The following is a 21,984-nucleotide window of genomic DNA, read 5'->3' as shown; positions in this document are numbered from 1 at the left end:
TTCATTTTATTATATTTGTTTAACTGCAATGTGATCAATATGGTCTCACGTTATATATAACACTTTATTTAAACTTGTAAGGCACTGAGGTTATTCTCATTTACATTGATGACAAGTACATTTACAAACAGTACAGAAATACAAATGAAAAATACAGATAACAAACAAGATAAATGAATAAGTAAAAATGCTATTTAAAATTACAAAAGCCAAAAACAGTTGCAGACAGTCGCAGGAAAGTCCACAATCAAGCTATGAAATTGAAAAAATGGGCGTATTGATCCTCAGTGTGAGTTGAACATCATTCCAGGTTGCGGGGGCTTTAAAACAAAAGGCTGACTTTCCAAGTTCAGTCTGCACATGGCTTACAGCAGTAAGTGTTAAAAGTGTTAAAAAGAACGTAATTATTATCATTATGCTTGCGGAGAGAGGAGATATATACAGATGTATACAGTGACGTAATGACGTGGCTCTCGAGCCTGTGGAAAAGCAAACATGTTTGGTGAAGGCTATGACCATGTGTTATATGGTTTTTCTATGTATTGTTTGCAGTGCATAATGTAAATTATCCTCCCTGCCAGTGGGAGGTGCTGCTCTTTTTTTGTGTGCCTCCCTTTGTTTTCCCAGGTGGTGGTTGGAGTCCTGATAAGACAGGAGATGATCAGGCCAGCTTTAAAAAGGATGGCTGCTGAAGATGTCCTTCCTCTTGGCCCTTTTTCCTGACTTCCAGCTAGACCACATGTATTGTGCTGTTGTCTAAACTGCTGACTGTTAAGTGGTGAATCTTTGTCAGATTGTTTTGAAACAAAGACACCTTTTGGTTATAGTGCAGTCCTGGTAGGTAGGGGTGAGTAGCCTTTTTGTTTGAGAAACCTTTTTCTCCTGTTGTTTGTGTAGGGAGGCAGGTAAGAACCCTGTATGTTCTTTTATGTAGTATTTATTTTTAAGTTAGTTAATTTTAATTAAGTGATGTTTTGTTGGTTGTTTTGGCCATGCTCACCATGAAGTAAAAATACCTGTTGTGGTTAACAATAAATTTGTGTTGGACTGCATATGTTGGTCATCTTCATCTCTGGGAGTTGAGAAAAGGGGAGAGCACTTTTATGTTGCGCTCAGGTTACCCCTAGGCCAGGGCGAACCAGCACCAGCAAAAAACTAGTAGCGTTGGTCGAAAAGTGGTATTGGTAATTTAGTTCACTGCAGGGAGGTTCATGATAGTTCGGCGACGCAGTGACCTCTTGTGGCCGTGATAATGATCGGAACAAAGGAGGAAGTCATGTCTTGTGGTAATGTTTGTATATTACATTACATCTAATTTGTGACTTGAATGGAAAAAATGGAGAGAATGCAGTTTTGTTTTATTGGAATGTAATTTTTTTTTATGAGACAGGGCTGAAATAATGAAAAGTGGCTGAATTCCATTTAGCTGCTTTGGTTTCTGGGTCCTGGTATTATGCATGCTGGCGCGCTGTCACACTGTTCTGGTTTACTGGGACACTAGAATATAATGGAGCCATTGTTAATGTCATTGGTGGCACCTGTGGAGAAAAAAGTGCCTTTTCTCACGTCTACTGTTCTGCAGGAATGTTGAAGCTTTTCTTTTTAGACTACTTTCTTATCCACTTGAAGGAATTTTTAACTTTCAGATTCATTAACAGAACAAGAAGAACCACTCCTCACCAAAACACACCGGCTCTGAGTGCCACTTCAACCGCCTCGCTCGTCCGCTCTGATGAATCCAGCCGCTGCATGACTCAGTTAACTGAGGAATGAGACCAAAAAAAACCAATCCCGTCTGACTTGACGCACGGTACCTGCGAGTTCACAAAGTCACACGTCACTCGGTAGCCTGATATAGACCAAGAGACAAAGGCGTGGATGAAACCCGAGCTCGCCAGCCTCCTTTCTGTTGCCATGACGACAGCAGCCGTTTCCAGTGCCTTGGTGAGAAACAAAAAAGAAAAAGGCTCAGAGGACCTGTGGCCAGAGGCTCCACCCACTGGGGGAATTAACAGATGCAACCTGGCAACCCAGAAATTTATATAATCACCTTATTTAGATGGGAACATGACAATGAGGTAGTTACAAATTAATCTCCCAACCGTCTTCCCCTTCTCTTGTCCACTGACTCATGTCCATCCCTGTCCTGTGTGGCCTTTTCACAGTGTGTGCAACTGGATGCGGTTCAGGGCGTGTTGCTATTGCTGGCAGGTGTAGAAGCAGGTTGAGCAGGTTGTTCCCTGAATGCCACTCTGCTGAGCCCTCCTCCCTCCTTCCCTGTTTGTCTCTCCGGGCCGACTGCTGATTCACTCTCACATGTTGGCAGCTCGCTGAAGAGATTTTGTTGCCTGTGCACCTGTTCTCATCTGATATAGCCTAAGAATAAGGTAAGGATTTACTGGGGACGGATTTAATTTGTCTTTAATTCTCTCAGGAAATGTGTGATGGATGATTTGTTGTCTAAATATGTTTGGTATAAATTGACTCACTGTTATATTTTCAAAAACAATGAAACTTGACGTTGACTTTTAGAAAAATATTTAAGTGTAACAACCTCTTTTACAATCATTTGTACTGAACAAGTTATAATGTTTAAGGGCTGTCCTACATTCAAGACATTTTGAGTCAACTAACATAAACACTTATTTCTTTCCTAATACTGAGTTTCTCTAAAAAACTTAAAACATAAAAGCAACACTTTAAAGCTTTTTTTAGTAGAGATGTGCTCATAATTTTACTGGAAATAAGTAATTTCCCATGAAAAAGGATAAAAATTGACCAATCGACTAAAGATATTCGTAGTCAACTATATTTGTAAGCTTTTTTTAACTAATAAATTCATTGATTTAATCAGCAGATACGTCAAACTGAGTTTATCCATTCAGAATCACGCAAAAACACCACTTAAATATCATGTTTACCAAAGTTGTGCTCATAAGGTTCTTGGAAATAAGTCATTCAGCATTAAAAAAAAAACGCAAAAAAATGTGGGCTAAAGAAGTGTTAGTCGACTGAGAACAAAACATTTATTAGGTGACTAAATGTTTATAAAGGGGCGGTCCTAAAATGTTTCTTAGAATTTGGTTATACCTACCAGTTTTCGCCTCTTTTAATACAATAGAGAATCACAAACAGAAATAGTTTTATGTTCCATGTAAGAGTAAAAGAGGTTCTAAAACAACAAGTGACATACATATTGTAGAACCTTACATAACCTAAATGAGGGCAAACATAACCTAGTCACAGGCGTGTCACTCAAGTTTACAGTGACGTTAACTCAAGAGTATGAGCCCTCGAATGATTTATAAACTTGAGTTAAGAGTTGAAAGAAGTATTGAGATCACTTATTTGAGTAATTACCACAAGTAAAAGGCCTACATTCAGAATTTACTTTAAGTAAAGTACATAAATGTATAAAAAATAAAATGATACTTTACTCAGAACGGCCCCTGCTGGTGTTATATTAAATATTATATATTGTATTATTATATTCTATTACATTTTTATTATATATTTGGTTGCGGTGGAGTTAATTATTTTTTGTCATTCACTTTTTATTAGATTAAAAAAAAAAAAATAAACAAGAACTACAAGAGGAGGTTCCATCTCTTGAGTAAACAACAAAAAAAAAACATATTTTTCTATATATCAATGCATACAGACACACACTCTCATACCCATACTCATACATAAAACATATATATATATATATATATATATATATATATATAGATGAATTGGAGCTTATTTGAACTGCTTCACATTGTTAAAACTGATCATGTCTTTTATCTGAAAAATCTTAATTTAAAAAGTTGCTGCTGAAGAAATGTAGTGGAGTAAACAGTGAAATATTCCTCTGAAAGTATGATATGAAGAAGCATACAATGGTGCCTTAAAGTTGTATGGTATTACCCTGCTGTGGTTTTGTACAACAGATATTGACATTGTGCGACATCCAATATCCAACATAAATGTAATGTAAATGACAGTATAGGTGATAATAACACGGATGAACTTTGAACCAATTGAGGGATTCGCAAAATAAATGTCACATTGTAAAGTCACAGCAGACGGAGCTGTTGAAGTGATAGCTGGTACAGACTCTGACAGAGCATCAGAGTGGGAACTCTTTTCAGCAGACAGCTTCTCAGAGTGCGAAGGGTCAGAGGTAAATATCGACCCGCCGCGCCACAGAGAGTCCATGGTGGGACGCTGACGGCCAAACAGCCTCTCAGCAGGGCAGGCAGTTTGCTGCTGTAATTTAAAAACAAACAAAAAAAAAACAGGTGGAGAGTTTAGTCTGTGATGACGGAGGAGAGGATGTTTTGATTAAGGACGGGACATGTTTAGTTACGCAAAACAGGAACCACTGGTTTGAAATTCAATACAGGCCAAACACATGGGAGATAGTGGTAACATTTGACTGGCAGATCTAAATAACTTCAGGTCACCTTCATAATTTCTGAGATAAAAGTTAAAACTCAGTGATTATCTTTAAATTTTTGCCTGATCTTAAATCTTATCCCGGCTGACCATGAACACATTCACACGGTACAAATCAAAACAAAGCAGTGTCTCGGCTGAGCTTCCTGTTACACTGGTTTGACATTAAGTCGTCTCATTTACACCTGATCCTCCACCGCCTGCAGCGTCATCACACTTATTACCCTCCACACTGTGCATGTTAGGATTCACACTTCAACATAATCTACTGGTGGAAAAATAAAACGCTATCTTCAAAACAATTTATTCTTATTTATTCATTGATTTAAGATTATTTTTGGGGGAGTTTTTGCTTTAAATTGACAGTGTATAGCCAAAGCAAAACAGAGAATGTGGGTAAAGAGAAGCAGGGGATGAACTTAATCCACTGTTTGACTGAAAAGTAGCTGATTATTAACACAGATCTTCATTTTATAACTTCACACAGACGTGTTACTGCACTACGAGTAGTGAAATTTACATTTACAGTTTTCTTTTGATGATATTCTATCTGCAACTCAGAAACCTGTGAATTGTCTGTAAATTAAGGGAAAACACAGGCTTATCTCGTGAACTTTCTTATGATTTCCATACTTGCCGAACTTCCTGATTTGCTTCTGTTATAATTACTATGGCCACTTGAGGTAGCCACCTCTCAATCAACATAAATATAGGTCATAATAAGCTGCTTGTACAACTGACGGATTGTGTTGTTTTTTTGGGTGAGGGAAATCTTAGAGAAAAAAACTAAAAGTTCAGTGGTTTGAATGGTATGGTATGGAGTGATATTATTATTTCAGCTTGTTTGTGAGATCTGTTCTGTCTTCTGTCAGTTTGTTATGGCAGATGGCTTTAAATACGACAATACCCATGAGTTTTAGCTGCTGAATTTGAATCATAGCTTATTCAATATGCGTTATTGTTTAAACTGGGCACAAAACACAGCTGTTGAATGTAGAATCAAGTCTGTACAAAGTAGAATCTTAACTATAAGTGATGCATTCAACAGAGTTTCACATGATTTGTTTCTTACTGAAAACACTATGAAACTTGTGAGTCACAACCATGACCTTTGACTTGAAAGTGATGCTAAATATAGGAATAATCAGTCAGGTTCACAAACAGTTCCTCTCTAGGTGCAAAGGAACTGGTCATTTCTTTCCAGTTTATTATTTTCATTCTGCTGTCTTATAAGCTCTAAATTGTAATTGTATCTCATAGTGGATTGAGTCATTTTCTTTAATGATGTGCTCTCTCAAACTTGAGCCGTTTGATTGATCCTGCGTCCACACAGAGCAGGCTGCATCAACAACCCACAGGCTTTTCATTTATTTCCCACAGAGCAGACGAAAAAAACAACACAGAAACATGACTGATACGATAAACAAGCTTGTTCAGAAAGTGACCACAAAGGAACATTCCTGAGTTGACTGCAGGTTTTCATACTTATTAAAAGGCACAGTTGTCTTCTCTTACCCGTAGCGACGTTTGTTAATCTAGATTGTTTTGGTGTGAGTTGCTGAGTCCTCAAAGTGCTGGAAAAGAAAAAAGAAAATCAGCTCGAAAAACTTACCAGCATTGTCTTTTTCCAGCAATCATGACCCGGAACTATTTTCTTTTCAGTATAGTTTCTACATGAAACAAGTGACAGGGAAGGTGGATCATGTTAAGCTGTTAACCTGATCATGATTTCTGGAAAGAAGCATTACTTTTGTTTTTCAAAAATGTAGTTTTTGGTGCTTTGACCACCAAAGTGCTTTGTAGTCTCATTATACTTGAGACAAAGCGAACATCTCTTGGGCCAATAGCTCCAACAGTCTGCAGCTCACACCAAAACTAAATAGTACTACAGGTAAGAGGAAAAATGTTCTTTGGGTAAATTGCAGTGGTGGAATGTAAGCACATTTACTCAAATACTGTACTTAAGTACAATTCTGTACTTATACTTTGAGTATTTTCATTTTATTTAACTTTATACTTCTACTCCACTACATTTTGAGGCAAATATTGTACTTTTTACTTCACTACATTTAGCTGACAGCTTTGGCTACTATTCAGGTCGAGATTTAACATAAAAACATGATGCTTTTCTTTAACAGTATATTCAGTAGTTAAAATGAGCCCTACCTTGAGAAAATTAAAACCTGCTTACATAAATGCATCAATAATAACAATCCAATAATATATTTAGAATATATAAAACAATCTTATGAGTTCTGCATAATGAGTACTTTTACTTTTGATAGTCTAAGTACATTTTGATGCTAATACTTTTGTACTTTTACTTAAGTGAGTTTTGAATGCAGGACTTTTACTTGTAGAGGAATAATTTCACAGTGTGGTATTAGTACTTTTACTTAAGAGATCTGAATACTTCTTCACCACTGGTATTGTGTGAATGGTTGCCTGAAAAACAAAAGTTTTGCAAGTGTGCAAGTTACTTATTTAAAACATTTTAGATATTATTTATTGAGAGCATAAAGAGGTGAACCACTGGGGTAGATAAATTCAAAAGTTATTCAGATTATATATCAAATTATTCAGTAAGCGATGCCCTCGTTGACTTGCTAGAATATGTAATGGCACGTAAAACCTGAAATCCCCAGATTTGCATGTTCAAACCTCTGCTGCTGCAGGCCACAATATTACACACTGCACACGGAGCCTGTTGCACTGCTTGTAACGAGAATGAGCTCAGAACAAAGCCACCGATCAACAAAGTGACTCGCAGTGAGAGTGCCCTGTGGGGAATAACCCGAGCTGCAGTCGTTTGTGTGTTGGAGTGGAGCAGAGGGGAGAACACATAGCTCACAGGGCATCTGTGTAAATCCACCCTGTCACAAAGATCTCGCCGGAGATTGTGTTGGGACCATGTTGAACCGTGCTAGCTCGCTGTGTAACAATGTAGGGATGACTGCGTTGAAATTCACCAACAAGCTCCAGATGTAGCAGCGAGGGGGGATGTCATGTTCGTGATGCTGAGAATCGTGTTCACAGCTCCGGTGACTGAGCGGCTCCCTGAAAGACGGGAGGTGGGACAGGATTAGTCGTTCGAGGAATTTTCATTATGACTTGTGTCAGTGCAGCTGACCTGAGCTGTTAAAGCAGGTGATTTTTGTGCCTCTGGAAAATGGGAACCACCAGAGATGTCTTGTTGCACACTGAGTCTTTGTGTGTGGTCAGGCAGAGTTTGGAGTCTGTGATGAACACAAGCTTGACACCTGTGGCTGCTTTCTGATGGTGTTTATCCCCGACAGGTGGTAAACACAGTCCTCTGTCACTAGGAGGAGGCAGTGGCTTTTGGTTTTTATCTTTTGAAGTAAAAAATACTTTCATGGCCAGCCTGCAATATCTTGAAATTATGGCTCAAAACTACAAGGGAAAGACTTACATTTCATGTAATTATACCCTGAATCTGTTTCCATGGGCGTGGGTTTGGAGTCATGCCATACAAACACTCACAGTGAAACCATCTTTGAATGCTAAAAGGAACCTTTGACTAATCAAAAATCTTAGATGTATAGAGAAGAGATATAGATTGTTCTCAGCAAGAGGGTTGTGGGTTCGAATCTGGCTCGAATCATGCTCCCTGTGTCAGCATTGGTTCTCTCCGGGTCCTCCAGCTTCCTCTGACAGTCCAAAGACATGCAGCTAAGGTTTAATTGGTGACTCTTAATTCCCCATAGGAGTGAATGAGAGTGTGTTTAGGGTGTCCCAATGTCAGGCGTGATTGGCTGCAGCCCCCCATGATCAGAGTTCAGATAAGCGGTTAAAGAGAATAAATGACTGTTTTCCCCAAATAAATCTCCTTGATCTGTGTTTTTGTGATAGTTGCTCTGTACTGACAACAAAGTTAAATTTTTATTTATTTATTTACTTTTTACATATAATAGAAATGGCATATTCTCAACGTACAGTAGTGTAGAGTTTGGTGATATGGTTTGAATCAATATAATAATGATAATAACAAGATATAATGACATTTTTTTTTTCTTGTATCAGTGTTTATTGTGACTTGGCAGATGTAGCCTATGCAAACTCACATAGGAAATTGACAAAACAATGCCCACTCAAAATCCGGTTAGTTGTTGTCAAACTATCATTAAAAGGATAGTTTTTTGTTTGAGCTATTTATCTATAGTCAGTGTATCACCAACAGTAGATGGCAGTGGACATGCCCGCAGTTTGGAGAAGCAGATAGGAGTATTAGCACTGAAGCTAAAAAAAGTACAAATAAAATTACTGTCAATGGAGTCTGGTTGCTTTGATAAGATCATAGACTCCCGCATAAACTTAAACAGGACTGTGTGATGGTAAGGTAAAGCTGTAAAAATGATATTAAAAAAATATTAGCGGCCGCTTTAGCTGATAGATTATAGACAACAAAACTTGTTGTGTTGTAAAGTCACCATCATATGATTCCTAAAAAGCTGATCATCAATAATATTTATTTTCAGTGAACACTCACATCTAAAATACTTTGTACCACTGTGTTCAATCTGAACCTGCTTACCTTTTGGAATTTTAAAAACAACAATGGATTATGTTTATTTTAAGAAGGGATATAATGTTTCATGTTGTGTTTTGTGTTTCAGAGTGAAACCAAAAGGAGGAAATGGGAGTGTATTTAAAAATCACAGCAGGTCTTATTCTGCTCGTCCAAGTCTTTCACCTGGCATCGCTCCAAAGTTCAGCCGCCCCTCCGCGGTGGACAATTGATAAAGGCTGGCTCCGGCTAAATTCTGCCGCCGAGACGAAAGCTGAAGAGGGGACGGACGAGTCAGGTAATGATTTAAGCAGTGGGATAGCATCTGGCTCCATGGCAGTATTCAGTGAGGAAGAGGAGAATGTGGCCGGCCCTGATAAGAGTGCAAAAGAAACATCTGATGATCTGACTGCTGTCACTACCACCATGACTCCCACAAATGTCACAACCAAGGAACCTGAATTGCCAGACGCAACCATTTCTCCAACTAATGAAACTATAGATCGCACAAACTCAAGCCAGAGCAACAACAAAGAAGCCAAAGAAGAAGTTAATAACTCAACGATGACTCCTCAAAACTCCACAACTCATCTGAGTGCACAAAACTCCACCGACTTTCCAGAGAAAACCAATCACACTGATGCACAGACCCCAACCTTGGCTCCGGAGAGCAACGCTACGCAAGAATCCACAACAAAACCTGACAAAGATACGGGGTTAACTAAAGCTACAGAATCCACCAAAACTACAACTGTAACAACCACGCCCAAACAAGAGGTAAACAAGACATCAACCACGTCTTCATCTACAACGGCGCTCCCGTCTGAGACCGCAGAGACGACCACAACTGCCGCCTATCCGATCACAGCTGAGAAGGCCAACAAGACAAACAAGACAGGTGCAGCAGCCTCAGGGAGCAGCTCAGAGAGAGGTACTGCTGCAGTTTCAGGTGTCACTGTGTCTGGTGTACATTTCTGTGTCCAGAGAACGGCTTTGTGTGTCTTCTCAGCAGCATGAGACACCCAAAAATAAACCAAAAGCCTTTGTGTGAAATTCCAATCCCTCCTCACTGACTTTAATAACCATCATTAATAAATGGAGAATTGATAGTTCCTTAAAACTTTAGTTAATTGTGGTTTTACCTCAAACTAATAATAAAATGATTATTAATACAGTTAACTTATTAGAACATAGCGTCCAAGAAAGATGGGATGTTGTGTAAAACATAAATAAAATAAAAAAAACGCATCAAATTCAGAATGAGTGTAAATATTTACAAAAACTTCTGACCATTACATATCTTGTCTTTTTGCTGTATTCAATTGAATGTAGGTCAGAAGGGTAAACAAATCATTTAATTCTGTTTTAATCACATTTTTCATTCTAACAGTGTAATGTTGTTCACATTATAACATTTAATATACCATATTAAGTACTGGAAAGTATTATTTTTAATCCTTCTAAAAAACTATTTGGATGGCAATCATAAAGTTGCAACGAATGCTTATAATTCAATTAATAAATGGTTTATAAAGCATTATGTCACATTCATTAGGTGGCATTAAATGCTTAACTGATGACCTATAAAAGAGTGGCCATTTATGCACTAATAATATCTATTTAAATAATGTTTATAGATGCTTTAGTGTGTATTAACAAGGTATTTTAAGCAATAGTTGCAACTTTTTATTTGCAATTTATGTCTCAAGACAGTTTACAAATAATTTGTTTATCATTTACAAATACTTAATATAGTGTAGAAAATATTGTGTGAAACAACAAACGGCTAAAATAAAACAAATATTAGCATAACTAATAATTGGTTTGACATAATGAATTATAATTTTATTGTCATGTTATCATGTTTTTTTATGAGGTGTTACCCTGACTAAGATTTGAGCAATAAAGCAACATAAAAAACCCTGTATAGATCACCTTTAGAGACTTAAAGTAACACGATGCTCATTGCTGTTGCTGGTTTTAGACTTACCTTTTTTCCGCCCTTTCCCTGACCCACATTGGCCTGCATCTAATTTCCCACTAGTGGAGGACAAACGCCCCTTCTTTCAAAGGAAAAGGTTGGATTGGGTTTCAGGTGTTATCGATGTGGCCGCTATGAGTGAAGGGGTCTATTACAAGCACCTTTTTAGCAGGACAATCAACCCCTGTTTCAGGGGCAAAAAAACCTGAAAGAGGCCAGCAGGGACTGAGGTCAAAGATACTTCTGCTGCTCTGTGCGGGGGCCGTGAGACTAGTCTGTGATGTCAACCACAAGATCAAGTAGATAGGACAGGAAAAGGAGGCTTGTCCCATACACCAGTGCAAATCAATCTATATCTATCAATCAATCTATTTACTCGAAAAGCAACTTTACCTAAGTGGCCGAGTTCACTACCAACACAATGGCAGGAGGAAAAAAACAAAGGCCTTCAGAGAGCTGGAGCTAGGCTGGGATTAAAATAAAACTCACATCACATGGACAGATGTGACAGCAGGACATAACACTAACAGATGATGGCAATAAAAAGTGGGAAACAGTTGCGAAACAGCCGGCAACAGAGAAAAAAACAACAACTGCTCCACAGTTACCATGACAGGCACAGCGTGTGCACTAAAACTGTGCACCAGCAAAGACAGCCGAGTACAGAAAAACAACTGCTTTTATTTATAAAGTCTATAAATAAGGGCAGAGGAAACTTACAATAAACATAAACAGACCATCCTACCCCCTCCCACGAAAGAAAACAACCAACAAAAAAAACATGTATAGATCATCTGTGCAAGCAGCTTATTACGATCCATATTTATGTTCACCCATAGGCGTCAACCTTTAGCCGCCATAGTATTTATAACAGGAGCAAAGGAGGAAGTGAGGTGATGAGAACAAGAGCAACAAAGTACACAAAGAGAGGTCAGGATGGATCGATCAAAGAGAGTCCTCTGGAATTTGGGTGACGCAGTATAAAGAACGAAAAAGTCTGTGCAGTAGTTTGATGGTTCAAACAAACCATGAATCCAAGAGATTCATGTGTAACCACGTAACTGCACCAAGTAGTTAATCGGAGAAGTAATTGTTTTTAAGCCCAACCCTGTTCTTTTTATTGTAATCCAGTCAAGTGGTTTTATTGTGCAGCTAATAATAATAACTGTATTTATATATCACCTTTCAAAAACAGCAGTTTACAAGTGTTTCGGCAGAGAGCAGTTAATGACAACGAGAATGATGCCATAAGGCTAAAAACAATTCTTGAATTAAAAGAAAAACAATAAGAGACATACCAGGGACAATCACAAGGTATTCTCAGATACACAGAAAGAAAAAGGTAAAAGGAGTAAAAAAAAAAAAAAGGAGTGGTGAGATAGAAAGCATTACATAAAAGCAAGTCTATAAAAGTGGGTTTTAAGAAGTGATTTAAAAGAAGTTACTGACTCGCGCGCCTTATCTCCTCGGCAGCCCGTTCCAGAGTCGGGCGATCCGGTGGAGAAAGCCTGCCCACCTTTGGTTTTCAGTTTTGACTTTGGAACGGTCAGAAGGGCGCCAGGTCGCGGGTCGGCTTGTATGGAGTTAATAATTCTGTTAAATAGCTCGGAGCCAGACCTAGAAGGGCCTTAAAAGTGATCAGTAAAATCTTAAAATCAATCCTAAAACGAACAGGGAGCCAGTGCAAGGAGGCTAAAATCGGGGTGGTGTTAAGCCCTTCCTTAGTTTATTTTGAAAAGCCACTATACTTACAGAAAGTGACAAACTGAAACCGAAGCTAAGTGGTTCCGTGTGTGCTGGTATCACACGTTGAGGGCATGTCAGAAAGACTGGGATGTGAAGTAACATAGTTTGACGTGTAGAAGTGTGTTTAAAGGAACGCCAAGGCTTCCTGACCAAATGTGACGAGATGGAAATAAAAATGGGTTTATCATCAGGGGAACATGGATGTCTGCACTAAATTTCACAGCAATCAATTCATCAGCTATTGACCTACATCAGATCAAAGTAGTGGACCGACAAACAGACAGTCATTAAATCCATGGAGTTATGCTGCCTGCCAGCATGATTCACATTTTTTTTACAAAATCAACATCAAGTGTCCATGAGAGAAGACATATTTAAAAAGCCAGTATATATACAGAATAAATACTTCCACGCATAATTTATTCTGTGTATTTTCAAATGGATGAAGAACATGTAGCTTGAAATACACTGCCTGAAAAAATTGGTCTTTTAGTTCAGCTTGCCCCAGGTTAGGGGTAAATTGATCCTAGCAAGTGGGTAAATTGAGCCATTTGTAGATAAACGGAGCCTCTGAATTATTTATGTGTAAGTCCTGATAAAATACAAATGTAGTATTTCTGTGTCAAAGGATACAGAAAACAATTCAGTCACTCTCAGGAACTGCCTTTTTCTCCACTGCTGTTGCTCTGAACACAGTGAACAGTGAAACAAAAAGCACATAAATTGTTAGAAGAAAGAATAGAAAAGGTTAGAACAGGACAGGCTTTTTTATAGACACGTACATACTTGTTTTGTTTTCACACCGTCCAGCTGTCATATTGGGAGAGCAGATATTAACATGTGCAGGTAATGACTAGCTCTGTGCTATATTTAAAATATTAAATAAAAGTAAGACATGGATAAACTGAAGCAGTTATGTCATTCATATTCAAAACTGATTTAATATAATGGAAACTTAAGTAATGTTCAGTCACATTTCACCTTATTTAGATGACAAGCAGCCTGCCGTCTTTAAATATTCAAATATATTCAAGAAATTATCATGATTTTGGCTTGTTAATTGCATTAATTATCGCAGCGTAAATTAGACAAATCTTTACAGCTGACTAATTGGGATGTGTATCTTTGCAAAGTGCTGCCACTGGAAACACAATTCCAAAAACACATTTCAGCTATAATTATCTGACAATTAACCCTCAAAGACAAGCAGTTGATATAAATAATTTTCTTGTTGACATATTATTCATTATTCTCTCTCACCCCCTCAACCTCTCCAATAAAAGGTTTGGCAACGGATACAAAGAGTAAAAGAAACGGAGCGTGGGGAGCCGTGCTGGGGACGGCTGTGGCTGTGGCACTGGTTGGACTGGTGGCTTACATCATCATGAAGAAACACCAGAAGGGTTTCTCTCACAGGAAACTGGTGGAGGAGTATCCGACAGACTCAGGTATGTCCTGATACCTTCTCATACAGTCAATTAAAAATGATATGAATATTCTACTGTAAAGAAAAATTCAACCCTTGGACATATATAATGAAACTCTTATCTGTTATTACTTGATCAGGATTTAATTAAGTTTGCCAACTTCATCGGAACGTTATTAAAAAACCCTCTGGTAGATTGCAAACTGAATGTAATGCTAAATACATTTACACTGCACACTATTTCAACATTTTGGGGAAATTGTCTGATACGAAACCCCCTGAAAAACAGCAAAGTATTCCCAACATACGTTGTGTAAATAACAACCAGGAAATAATAACAATAATATTATTACGAAAGAGGCTAATACATATGTCTTAATCTTTTCTTAAAATACGACATTTGATGTATATCTTACACTGTAAAAAAATCTGTTAAATTTACAATAAAATACCAGCAGCTGTTGTTGCCAGAACTTCACTATAAAAAATACAGTGTGGGTTTTCTACTGTAAATTTAAATGTAAATATTATCAAAAACTGTAATTTTGACTGAATAATCGCTTTATGTTTAGGGTAATTGTGTCCTTGTGACATTATGGTATTTCTCCTTTAATTTTACATTAAAAACTGTGTTTTCTACAGTTTAGAAGTTTAGTACTATTCCTTGATTTAAGGTAATTTAAAGCGTCTACTACGGTGATATTCAATTTTTAATTTTACAACCTATTTCAATGCAATTTGACAGTGTTTTACTGTAATTTCTACAAACATTTTTTTACAGTGTATTTTTAACATGTTGTCCCAAAACGAGTTTACTTACAGCCTTTTTAAAAATAAAAATAGGATACTTTTTGCTATTTATACATGTATATTTATAACCAAGGGTCTTCATCAGTGGGTACAGGCTCGTGACTGTGACACACACATAGTCATATTAAAATGACATATTATTTTCAGTTTTTATAATGTATAAAGCAGCTGAGTGCACACTGTGCATATTCATTTTAGCAAAATAACTGGATATACTTGCTGGGCAGTGATAGAAGAAGTATTCAGATCCTTTACTTAAGTATAAGTACTAATACCAACTGCAGAATTACTCCACTACAAGTAAAAGTCCTGCATTCAAAACTTGCTTCCGTAAATGTAGAAAAGTATCAGCATCAAAATGAATTTAAAGTATCAAAAGTAAAAGTACTTGTTATGCAGAATGAATCCACTGAGATTGTTTTATATAGTCTGAATATAGTATTAAATTATTTGTATTGATGCATTTATGTAAACACAATTTTCATTTCGTAAAGATAGGACTAATTTTAACTACTTAATATACTGTTATGAGGCTCCTCTAAAATGTAGTGAAGTAGAAGTACAAAGTTACCTAAGATGGAAATACTCAAGAAAAGTACAGTACTTGAGTAAATGTACTTAGTTACATTCCACCACTGCTGCTGTGGTAATGACATATCTAGACACAGCTAAAACGTCCAGGAAGGACTGCCACAACTTCAGTTTTTTTTCACTATTTTTGAACAATATTTGACGGTAATTGTACATCTCAATGTTGGCTGGGTTGTTTTCACACATATTTTTTTGTGTGGATTAAACAAACAAGATAACTAGTGAGATTCAGAGGTACTTCAAGTCTCTATGCTAAGCTCAGGTAACCAGCTGCTGGCTGTAGTTACATCTTTAATGTACAGACTGGAGTGGTATTAATCATTTTATCTAACTGTAGGCAAGAAAGCGAAAAGGAGTATTTCCCAAAATGTCAAACTCTTCCTTTTTGCCCTTGGTTCCTCTGCCTCTCGCTCTCACTTCCACACACACACACACACACACTCACACGCACACACTAAGGTAAGCTCACCATGCAAAATAGGATCATGTACTATGACAGTTTGCAATTTGTCTCATTCTTGCCATGAACTCAAAGGAAGACAGCATTTTCTTGTCACAGTAACCCCCCCACGCCCTCATACTTAACCTTTCCGTTCAGGTCCAGCTGAAATTAACCCACGTTTATGTTCCTGCTGCAGAACACGCAAGTATGCATGGCAGATTCCAGGCTAAATAGCTAATTAACTCGTCAACTGTAGACCAACTTAAAAACGTACCTGCATCTTTGAGATGAGTCAGATTACAGTTTAAATGGTGCGAACCGCACAACCATTTTACACATGCCTTCTCAATCCCTGGAGGCGAAGCCGACCGCTACTGAAAGATTCCCCTTAACAAATCAACAATCATCCAAAACAAAACGGAGAAAAACCTCGTTAAACAGCTTGATTTTAATACCGTATAACTTCAACAATGTAGAGCAGTGGTTCCCAACCTTCTAATATAATTTAGTAAACTGACAAACCCTGACTAAGTGACATATTTTATGGATATTTCATGTTATAATAACAGTCCAGAACAACTGATAAATATGTATAATCAACCAAAATTATGAACTCAATAACTGCAGAAAGTTTGTGCAAAAAGAATAATTTGGATGCATTTTAGTAGATTACTTTCTGAGAATATTGCATAATAGATGAGTTTTTCTGTTATTTCTAGGAACTTTTAATATAATTAGTTCTATTGTGTATTTTTTTTAACATTCATACATACTTAATAGGTTTCTTTCTTTGAGAAATTCAGTGTTTTCTATAACTGGATGCTTGGTTATTGTTCTGTTAGTTCTTTGGTTGTTTAAACTGTGTACTTTTCTAAGCAGGTCTGTGAAAGACTCTGTTAATAAAGCCTGCACTCAGGTCTTCACTGAGCTGTTTATTAAGTTTAGCTGTATCTCAAATAATTATACAAACTATAAAAATAACAATTTTATTTTTATTTCTTCACAAAAATTAATAATATTTTGAGATATAGGCCTGCTGTTTTTGTCTCTTTAACGTGACTTCAATGCCTTTAAATCAAGAAGGCCTTATTAAAAAATCTCTCTAAAATACACTTTAATGGAAGAATAAATGGGTCCAACTTAGCCATGCAATTTACAGTAATATCAACCCAGGATTTTTTTATTTATTGTCAAGACATATTATAAAAACATTCTGTCAAGCATCTACTGGGGTTTTTTTTCTCTCGCAGGAAATCAAGAAACTCTTTCTTTGAGTTGCAGTTGCTATTTTGTAGTTAAGAGTAAGTCACTTCTTCCGTGTACCCACTTACCGTCAATCTGCCGTGTTTACTCTTCGCTCTGCTGGGCGTAATGATTTTCTAAATTTCCCCTAAATTCCTTTAAAAAGCTTCATAGAATGGTTTTGAACTCATATGTGCAAAAAAATAATAACTAAGCAGGAAAGAGTATTTTATGACAGACTTCTTTGAGTGTTGGTTAAAGGAGTTATGACAGAAAATAAGATTATTGAACTGTTGATGGCTGGCCAATTATCTGTGGGAATAAGATCATTACAATTTAAAACTACAAAGTAGATCCACAGCTGTCACATCAACAGTAAGAGATTATATCCACATTTTTAGCTGGGTGTTTATCAGCACTTACCATCCCCAAAGTGTCGACGAGTAGAGGCCTACTCTGCCTTCTAGTATCAGCCAATTCAATGGACGACTGGCATTTAGTAACATTTCACTTCAGTTTCGTTTCAGGTTTAGGTGTTATAGAATATAGTTTAAAAAGTTAAATACATTAAAGTAAATGCCAAAAGTTAAATATTTATGATGATGACGCGAGAACTGGATGCACTAAACTTAAGTGACGTTACTGCAAATAACATTGTTTACTTTTGTTTTTTTACACGGGTCACAAATGCAGGTCTCCTGGTGTTGGGTTTGTTAGACCTTTCCACCTCACCTGGTGCCCGCCTGCCCTTAGAGCAACTTCTCAATCTTTATACTCCGCTTCCTGGCTTCCCCCTTTGCTTTCACACTCTGTAACGTCATAATTATTACGGCCACTAGAGGGTGCTGCCAACAACTCATGTTAATAGAGCATCCCATTGAATGGGCTGATTACAACTTACTTGAGGTGGGAGTCACCAGAGATCACCAGATTTTATCCCGATATTTAAGACTATAGATTCTTTAGATCTTCTAGTTTCCTATGATACCAGTATCTCCAGTATATTCTTAAAAGTGGGCCTGCTACGGCCTCTGGAAAAAAACAAAAAATGGTGAAAATACTGACGTCAGACCGCTAATGTCAATACTTGGTGGCCATGAATCGATATAATATTGCCACGCAAAATATTCGGATACTATGCTGTATCAATTTTCCCCCTATCTCTACAACCTACTAGAAGGTTGAGCAGGCTCCTACATGCCAAAACCTCAATGTATGATAATGACAACTGCTGATAAATGACCGAATCATAGTATTTTGGGGGGATTTTTCCTTTAATACCAGGTTTAAGCAAGTAATAAAAACAGAATAATATTTAATATACCACTGACAGCAAAAGCATTTTAAATTCCCTTGTAAATCCAGCATTATCTGTAAAATACAGCCTTTCTCTGCATATATAAAAGGTCATATTGAGGCTCAAGTAACAAAGAGTTCAATTATGCAATTATGTTAACTTGTCTGATTTCTAGTTCACAGATTAGAAAACGGCGACCCTTTGGATTTGAACTTTGGAGTTGGTGGTTCAGCCTATTACAACCCAGGACTCCAAGGGGACAGCATCCAGATGAATAACTTTCCAGGACGCCGCTGAAACTAAAAAAAGACTCCCAAGACCAAAGTCATGAACTCCCTTGAAAGAAAGTTGGCCAATTATGCTTATTGGCCTCTGATAGACAACCTATAATGTGGAGTTTTGTAAATAAGACTGAGTTAAAGGGACATTTGTGGATGGAGAGGCGTTTGCGAAGGTCTGCTGTCAGCCACCACAAATGATAGTTCAGATTATGCATTGTGTTGAATAGATTTATTGCATTGAAATAGAGGGATCACTGAAGGCGATCTATCTGAACTACACTGCAACAGCCAAAATTAACTGTCAGCCATTGATGTATGTTGCCAAAGGATATCAAATGAAGTCTTTCCTAATGAAGAATATGCTTTGCAGTCATTAAAAATGTATATTTCTTATAAGCTTTGCTTTAATTTGAAACATTTTTTGCACAGATAGGAGAGAATTCCTTTGAAGACAAGCAAAACAAAGACATTAGCATATAATCAGATCTGTTAAAGAAACCACAATGTGACTCCTGCTGATGCAAAAACATTTGAATTAAAAAAAAAAGAGAGAAAAAGTGCTGTTGTTCTCTGCAGCCTAAACAACAGACGACACAGCTGGCCTGTTGAGGCATATGCAACAAAATTCAGAAGCCATGGTGAACAATAACATTATCCATATCAGCAATCACCTGCTGTTATGGCATAAGGAAGGCAATAAGAAGTTAAATTTGAGCCGCGCCTTCAGATATATCCCGCAACTGGCAGTCACCGCCAGAGTCTGAGAATTGAACCATCAAACCAAAGAGTTTGTTTTTCTATGCCAGCGAGGGAGGTGGAGCGAGGCTGGGTTCTACTTTGTTATTCATAGACTGACATTTTGGTATTCAGGAAGGGAGTCATGTATTTGGTCTTAGCATTACTTGGTAGCAACAACTATATCATCATAATATACTGCTTAAATCTTCTGACCTCCAGGTGTCCAAACAGAGATTTGAGTTTCTTGTAGCGACAGTGTGCACCTTGGAGAATTACATAGAGTTTACCTGCTGCATACTTAGAGCAACATTATTACATACCTGATGCTGATTTAAAAAAACAACAACTTATTCTTCTCCTAAGTGACTTTAACTTTGAATTACAACTTTCAGCAATGAATGTCTCTATTTTGATCAATGCAATGTGATTGGGCAAGGAGGGAAGATGCAGAAATTAACCGCACTCTATTTGTGTATAAAATGCTTTTGCACAATGAAATCTAACAATGCTTCCTAATTGTTCATTTCTAAACTTTTTTACTTTTCCATGTGCTATAAAAACACAATTTTATAACTGTATATGTGATGACAATCTAGTAAATACATCTTTCAGCTGCCTCAATCCTTTCACTCATCATTACCTGATTGAAGCCTGCACTCAATCAATATGCATCCTGATTATGATTGATAGGTGCCCCATCTCGGCCGAAATACACAACAGTAACTCGGAGATGTGTGCTTTTGTTGTTATTGTTGTTGTTGCTTAGATGGTTCGGCGACAGGCACGACAGGTCTGCTTCCTTCCTCGCTCTAATTTCAGACATTAATCAGTGCGAGAAGCATTTTGTCTGGCTGGGAGAGGAGTTCTGTGTCGCAGTGTTAAAGAATCTCAGTGATTACTGCAGAAACAATGTAGGGCAGATGGATAATGGGAGACTTCCGCATTGGTTTCCAGTGCTTGTAAAATGTAATGGAGTTTGATGATGACGCCTTAATAAACAACCAAACCCCAAGTGAAATGTTCTTTGTTTTATCATTTGATATGAAAGAGAACCAATTGTGCTTTTCCTTATTTTCTGTCATATATATAAACACTATAAGTTTCGCATATATGAGCAAAAATCAGAGTTTTCGACTGTTATAACAGTTATTTTCCACTCTAAGCGCGTACAGATTTTAGTTAGTGATGGATTTCTGTAGTGTTAACATTACATAAACGGCTACATGAAGCTACATGCTAACAGGTAGGGAGTACTGTAATCTTGGTCGCCATTTTGCCATGTCACAGATGTAATTTATAGCATTAATGAAAAAGAGAACTTGCTGCAGTGTTGGAGGTGGGGCCCTGTTCATTCCTATGAAAGTTTCTCAGTGGCACATGAGGTCAACTTCCAACAATTATACAACAATGTATAAAATTACCTGGATCTTCTGAGTCTATTGACATCTGCCGATAGAGCTGGCTACGTCCTGTGTAGAGCTCTGTTAACTTAAATGGGAATAAATGATTAAATTGTGGAGCTCCTCTTGACGTTCCACATGTCTGAAATAATTTAATTCTAACAGTGAAATAAATTGTTTTGGGGGGTTGTATCAATGAAAAAAATGTAACCCCTAATTTACAGATGTCTCTTTTTCCATGTAAGTCTATGGGGAAAAAGTATTTTGGGCCCCATAGCATCACGTGACAACCTGATAGTTGTAAGTCCCCCGTCTGGCCACTATGTCAAATTGGCTTCCAAGAACCAACGCTGTTCCTGGGGGCTTGGCTAGCTCAGTGGTAAAGCTTGTTGGGGAACTAAATGGAAGTGAGCCATTGTTAATGCTATTAATTTCACCTCTGTTTTTCCTATTAAAACGAGTCAAAATGTTTCCTCTGTCATTTTTGGTTTAGAAGCTTTTTATTGGCAATATTTCATGGGGAAAAGTGCTGCTAAACTGCAATACAGTCATTCCCCTGGCTGCAATGACGGACAGCAGGGACACAGAAAGACAGATGTTGAAGACCCGGAAACGCTGACCAATCAGAGCCAGCTGGGCTTTTTGGGAGGGGGGATTTAAAGAGACAGGCACTAAAATGGAGCACCTCAGACAGCGTGACAAAAATTATACATTTAACATTAAAGCATATTAACATGTTCTAGTAGAAACCCCCCAAAAAGAAAATTAGCATAACATGTCCCCTTTAAACACTTTCACATGATTTCTTATTTGCTCCCATGATATTTGCACAGAACTTGTTATTTTATTGATTAAACACAGATGAAAACATGCAGATACACACTTCAGTATCAAGAACATATTTGTACAAGCAAAGGTTTCCTTCATAAATCACAAAAACTTGCTCTGCTGGGAGACTGTGCCTGTTTTAATTAAGTACAACAATTTAGGATGTGATTGTTTGGCAGGGTGCTGAAATCAATTAACTGATGCCAGGCCCTCACTAAAGAATGTACGTATCTC

General features: G+C 37.5%; 1 protein-coding gene across 5 annotated transcripts; it reads left to right on the top strand.

The window, feature by feature from the left end:
* Nucleotides 1-645: 645 nt before the first annotated feature.
* On the top strand, nt 646-19,935 carry muc15 (mucin 15, cell surface associated). 5 transcript variants are annotated; one of them, XM_059346265.1, is made up of 6 exons: nt 646-847; nt 1,659-2,078; nt 2,166-2,387; nt 9,078-9,899; nt 13,979-14,143; nt 18,679-19,935. In XM_059346265.1, the coding sequence occupies exons 4-6, from the start codon at nt 9,098-9,100 to the stop codon at nt 18,798-18,800; spliced, it is 1,089 nt and encodes a 362-aa protein (XP_059202248.1). In that variant the 5' UTR covers nt 646-847; nt 1,659-2,078; nt 2,166-2,387; nt 9,078-9,097; the 3' UTR covers nt 18,801-19,935. The 5 variants fall into 5 exon arrangements, with proteins under 5 accessions (XP_059202248.1, XP_059202256.1, XP_059202230.1 ...); XM_059346273.1 differs by having other exon boundaries at nt 646-905; XM_059346247.1 differs by having other exon boundaries at nt 646-1,286; nt 1,659-1,944.
* Nucleotides 19,936-21,984: the final 2,049 nt, after the last annotated feature.

This window comes from Centropristis striata, chromosome 2 (assembly GCF_030273125.1).
Source record: "Centropristis striata isolate RG_2023a ecotype Rhode Island chromosome 2, C.striata_1.0, whole genome shotgun sequence".
NCBI classification, from domain to species: Eukaryota; Metazoa; Chordata; class Actinopteri; order Perciformes; family Serranidae; genus Centropristis; species Centropristis striata.
Note: the sequence above shows the minus strand (reverse complement) of the source record. Positions and strands in the feature narration are given on the sequence as shown.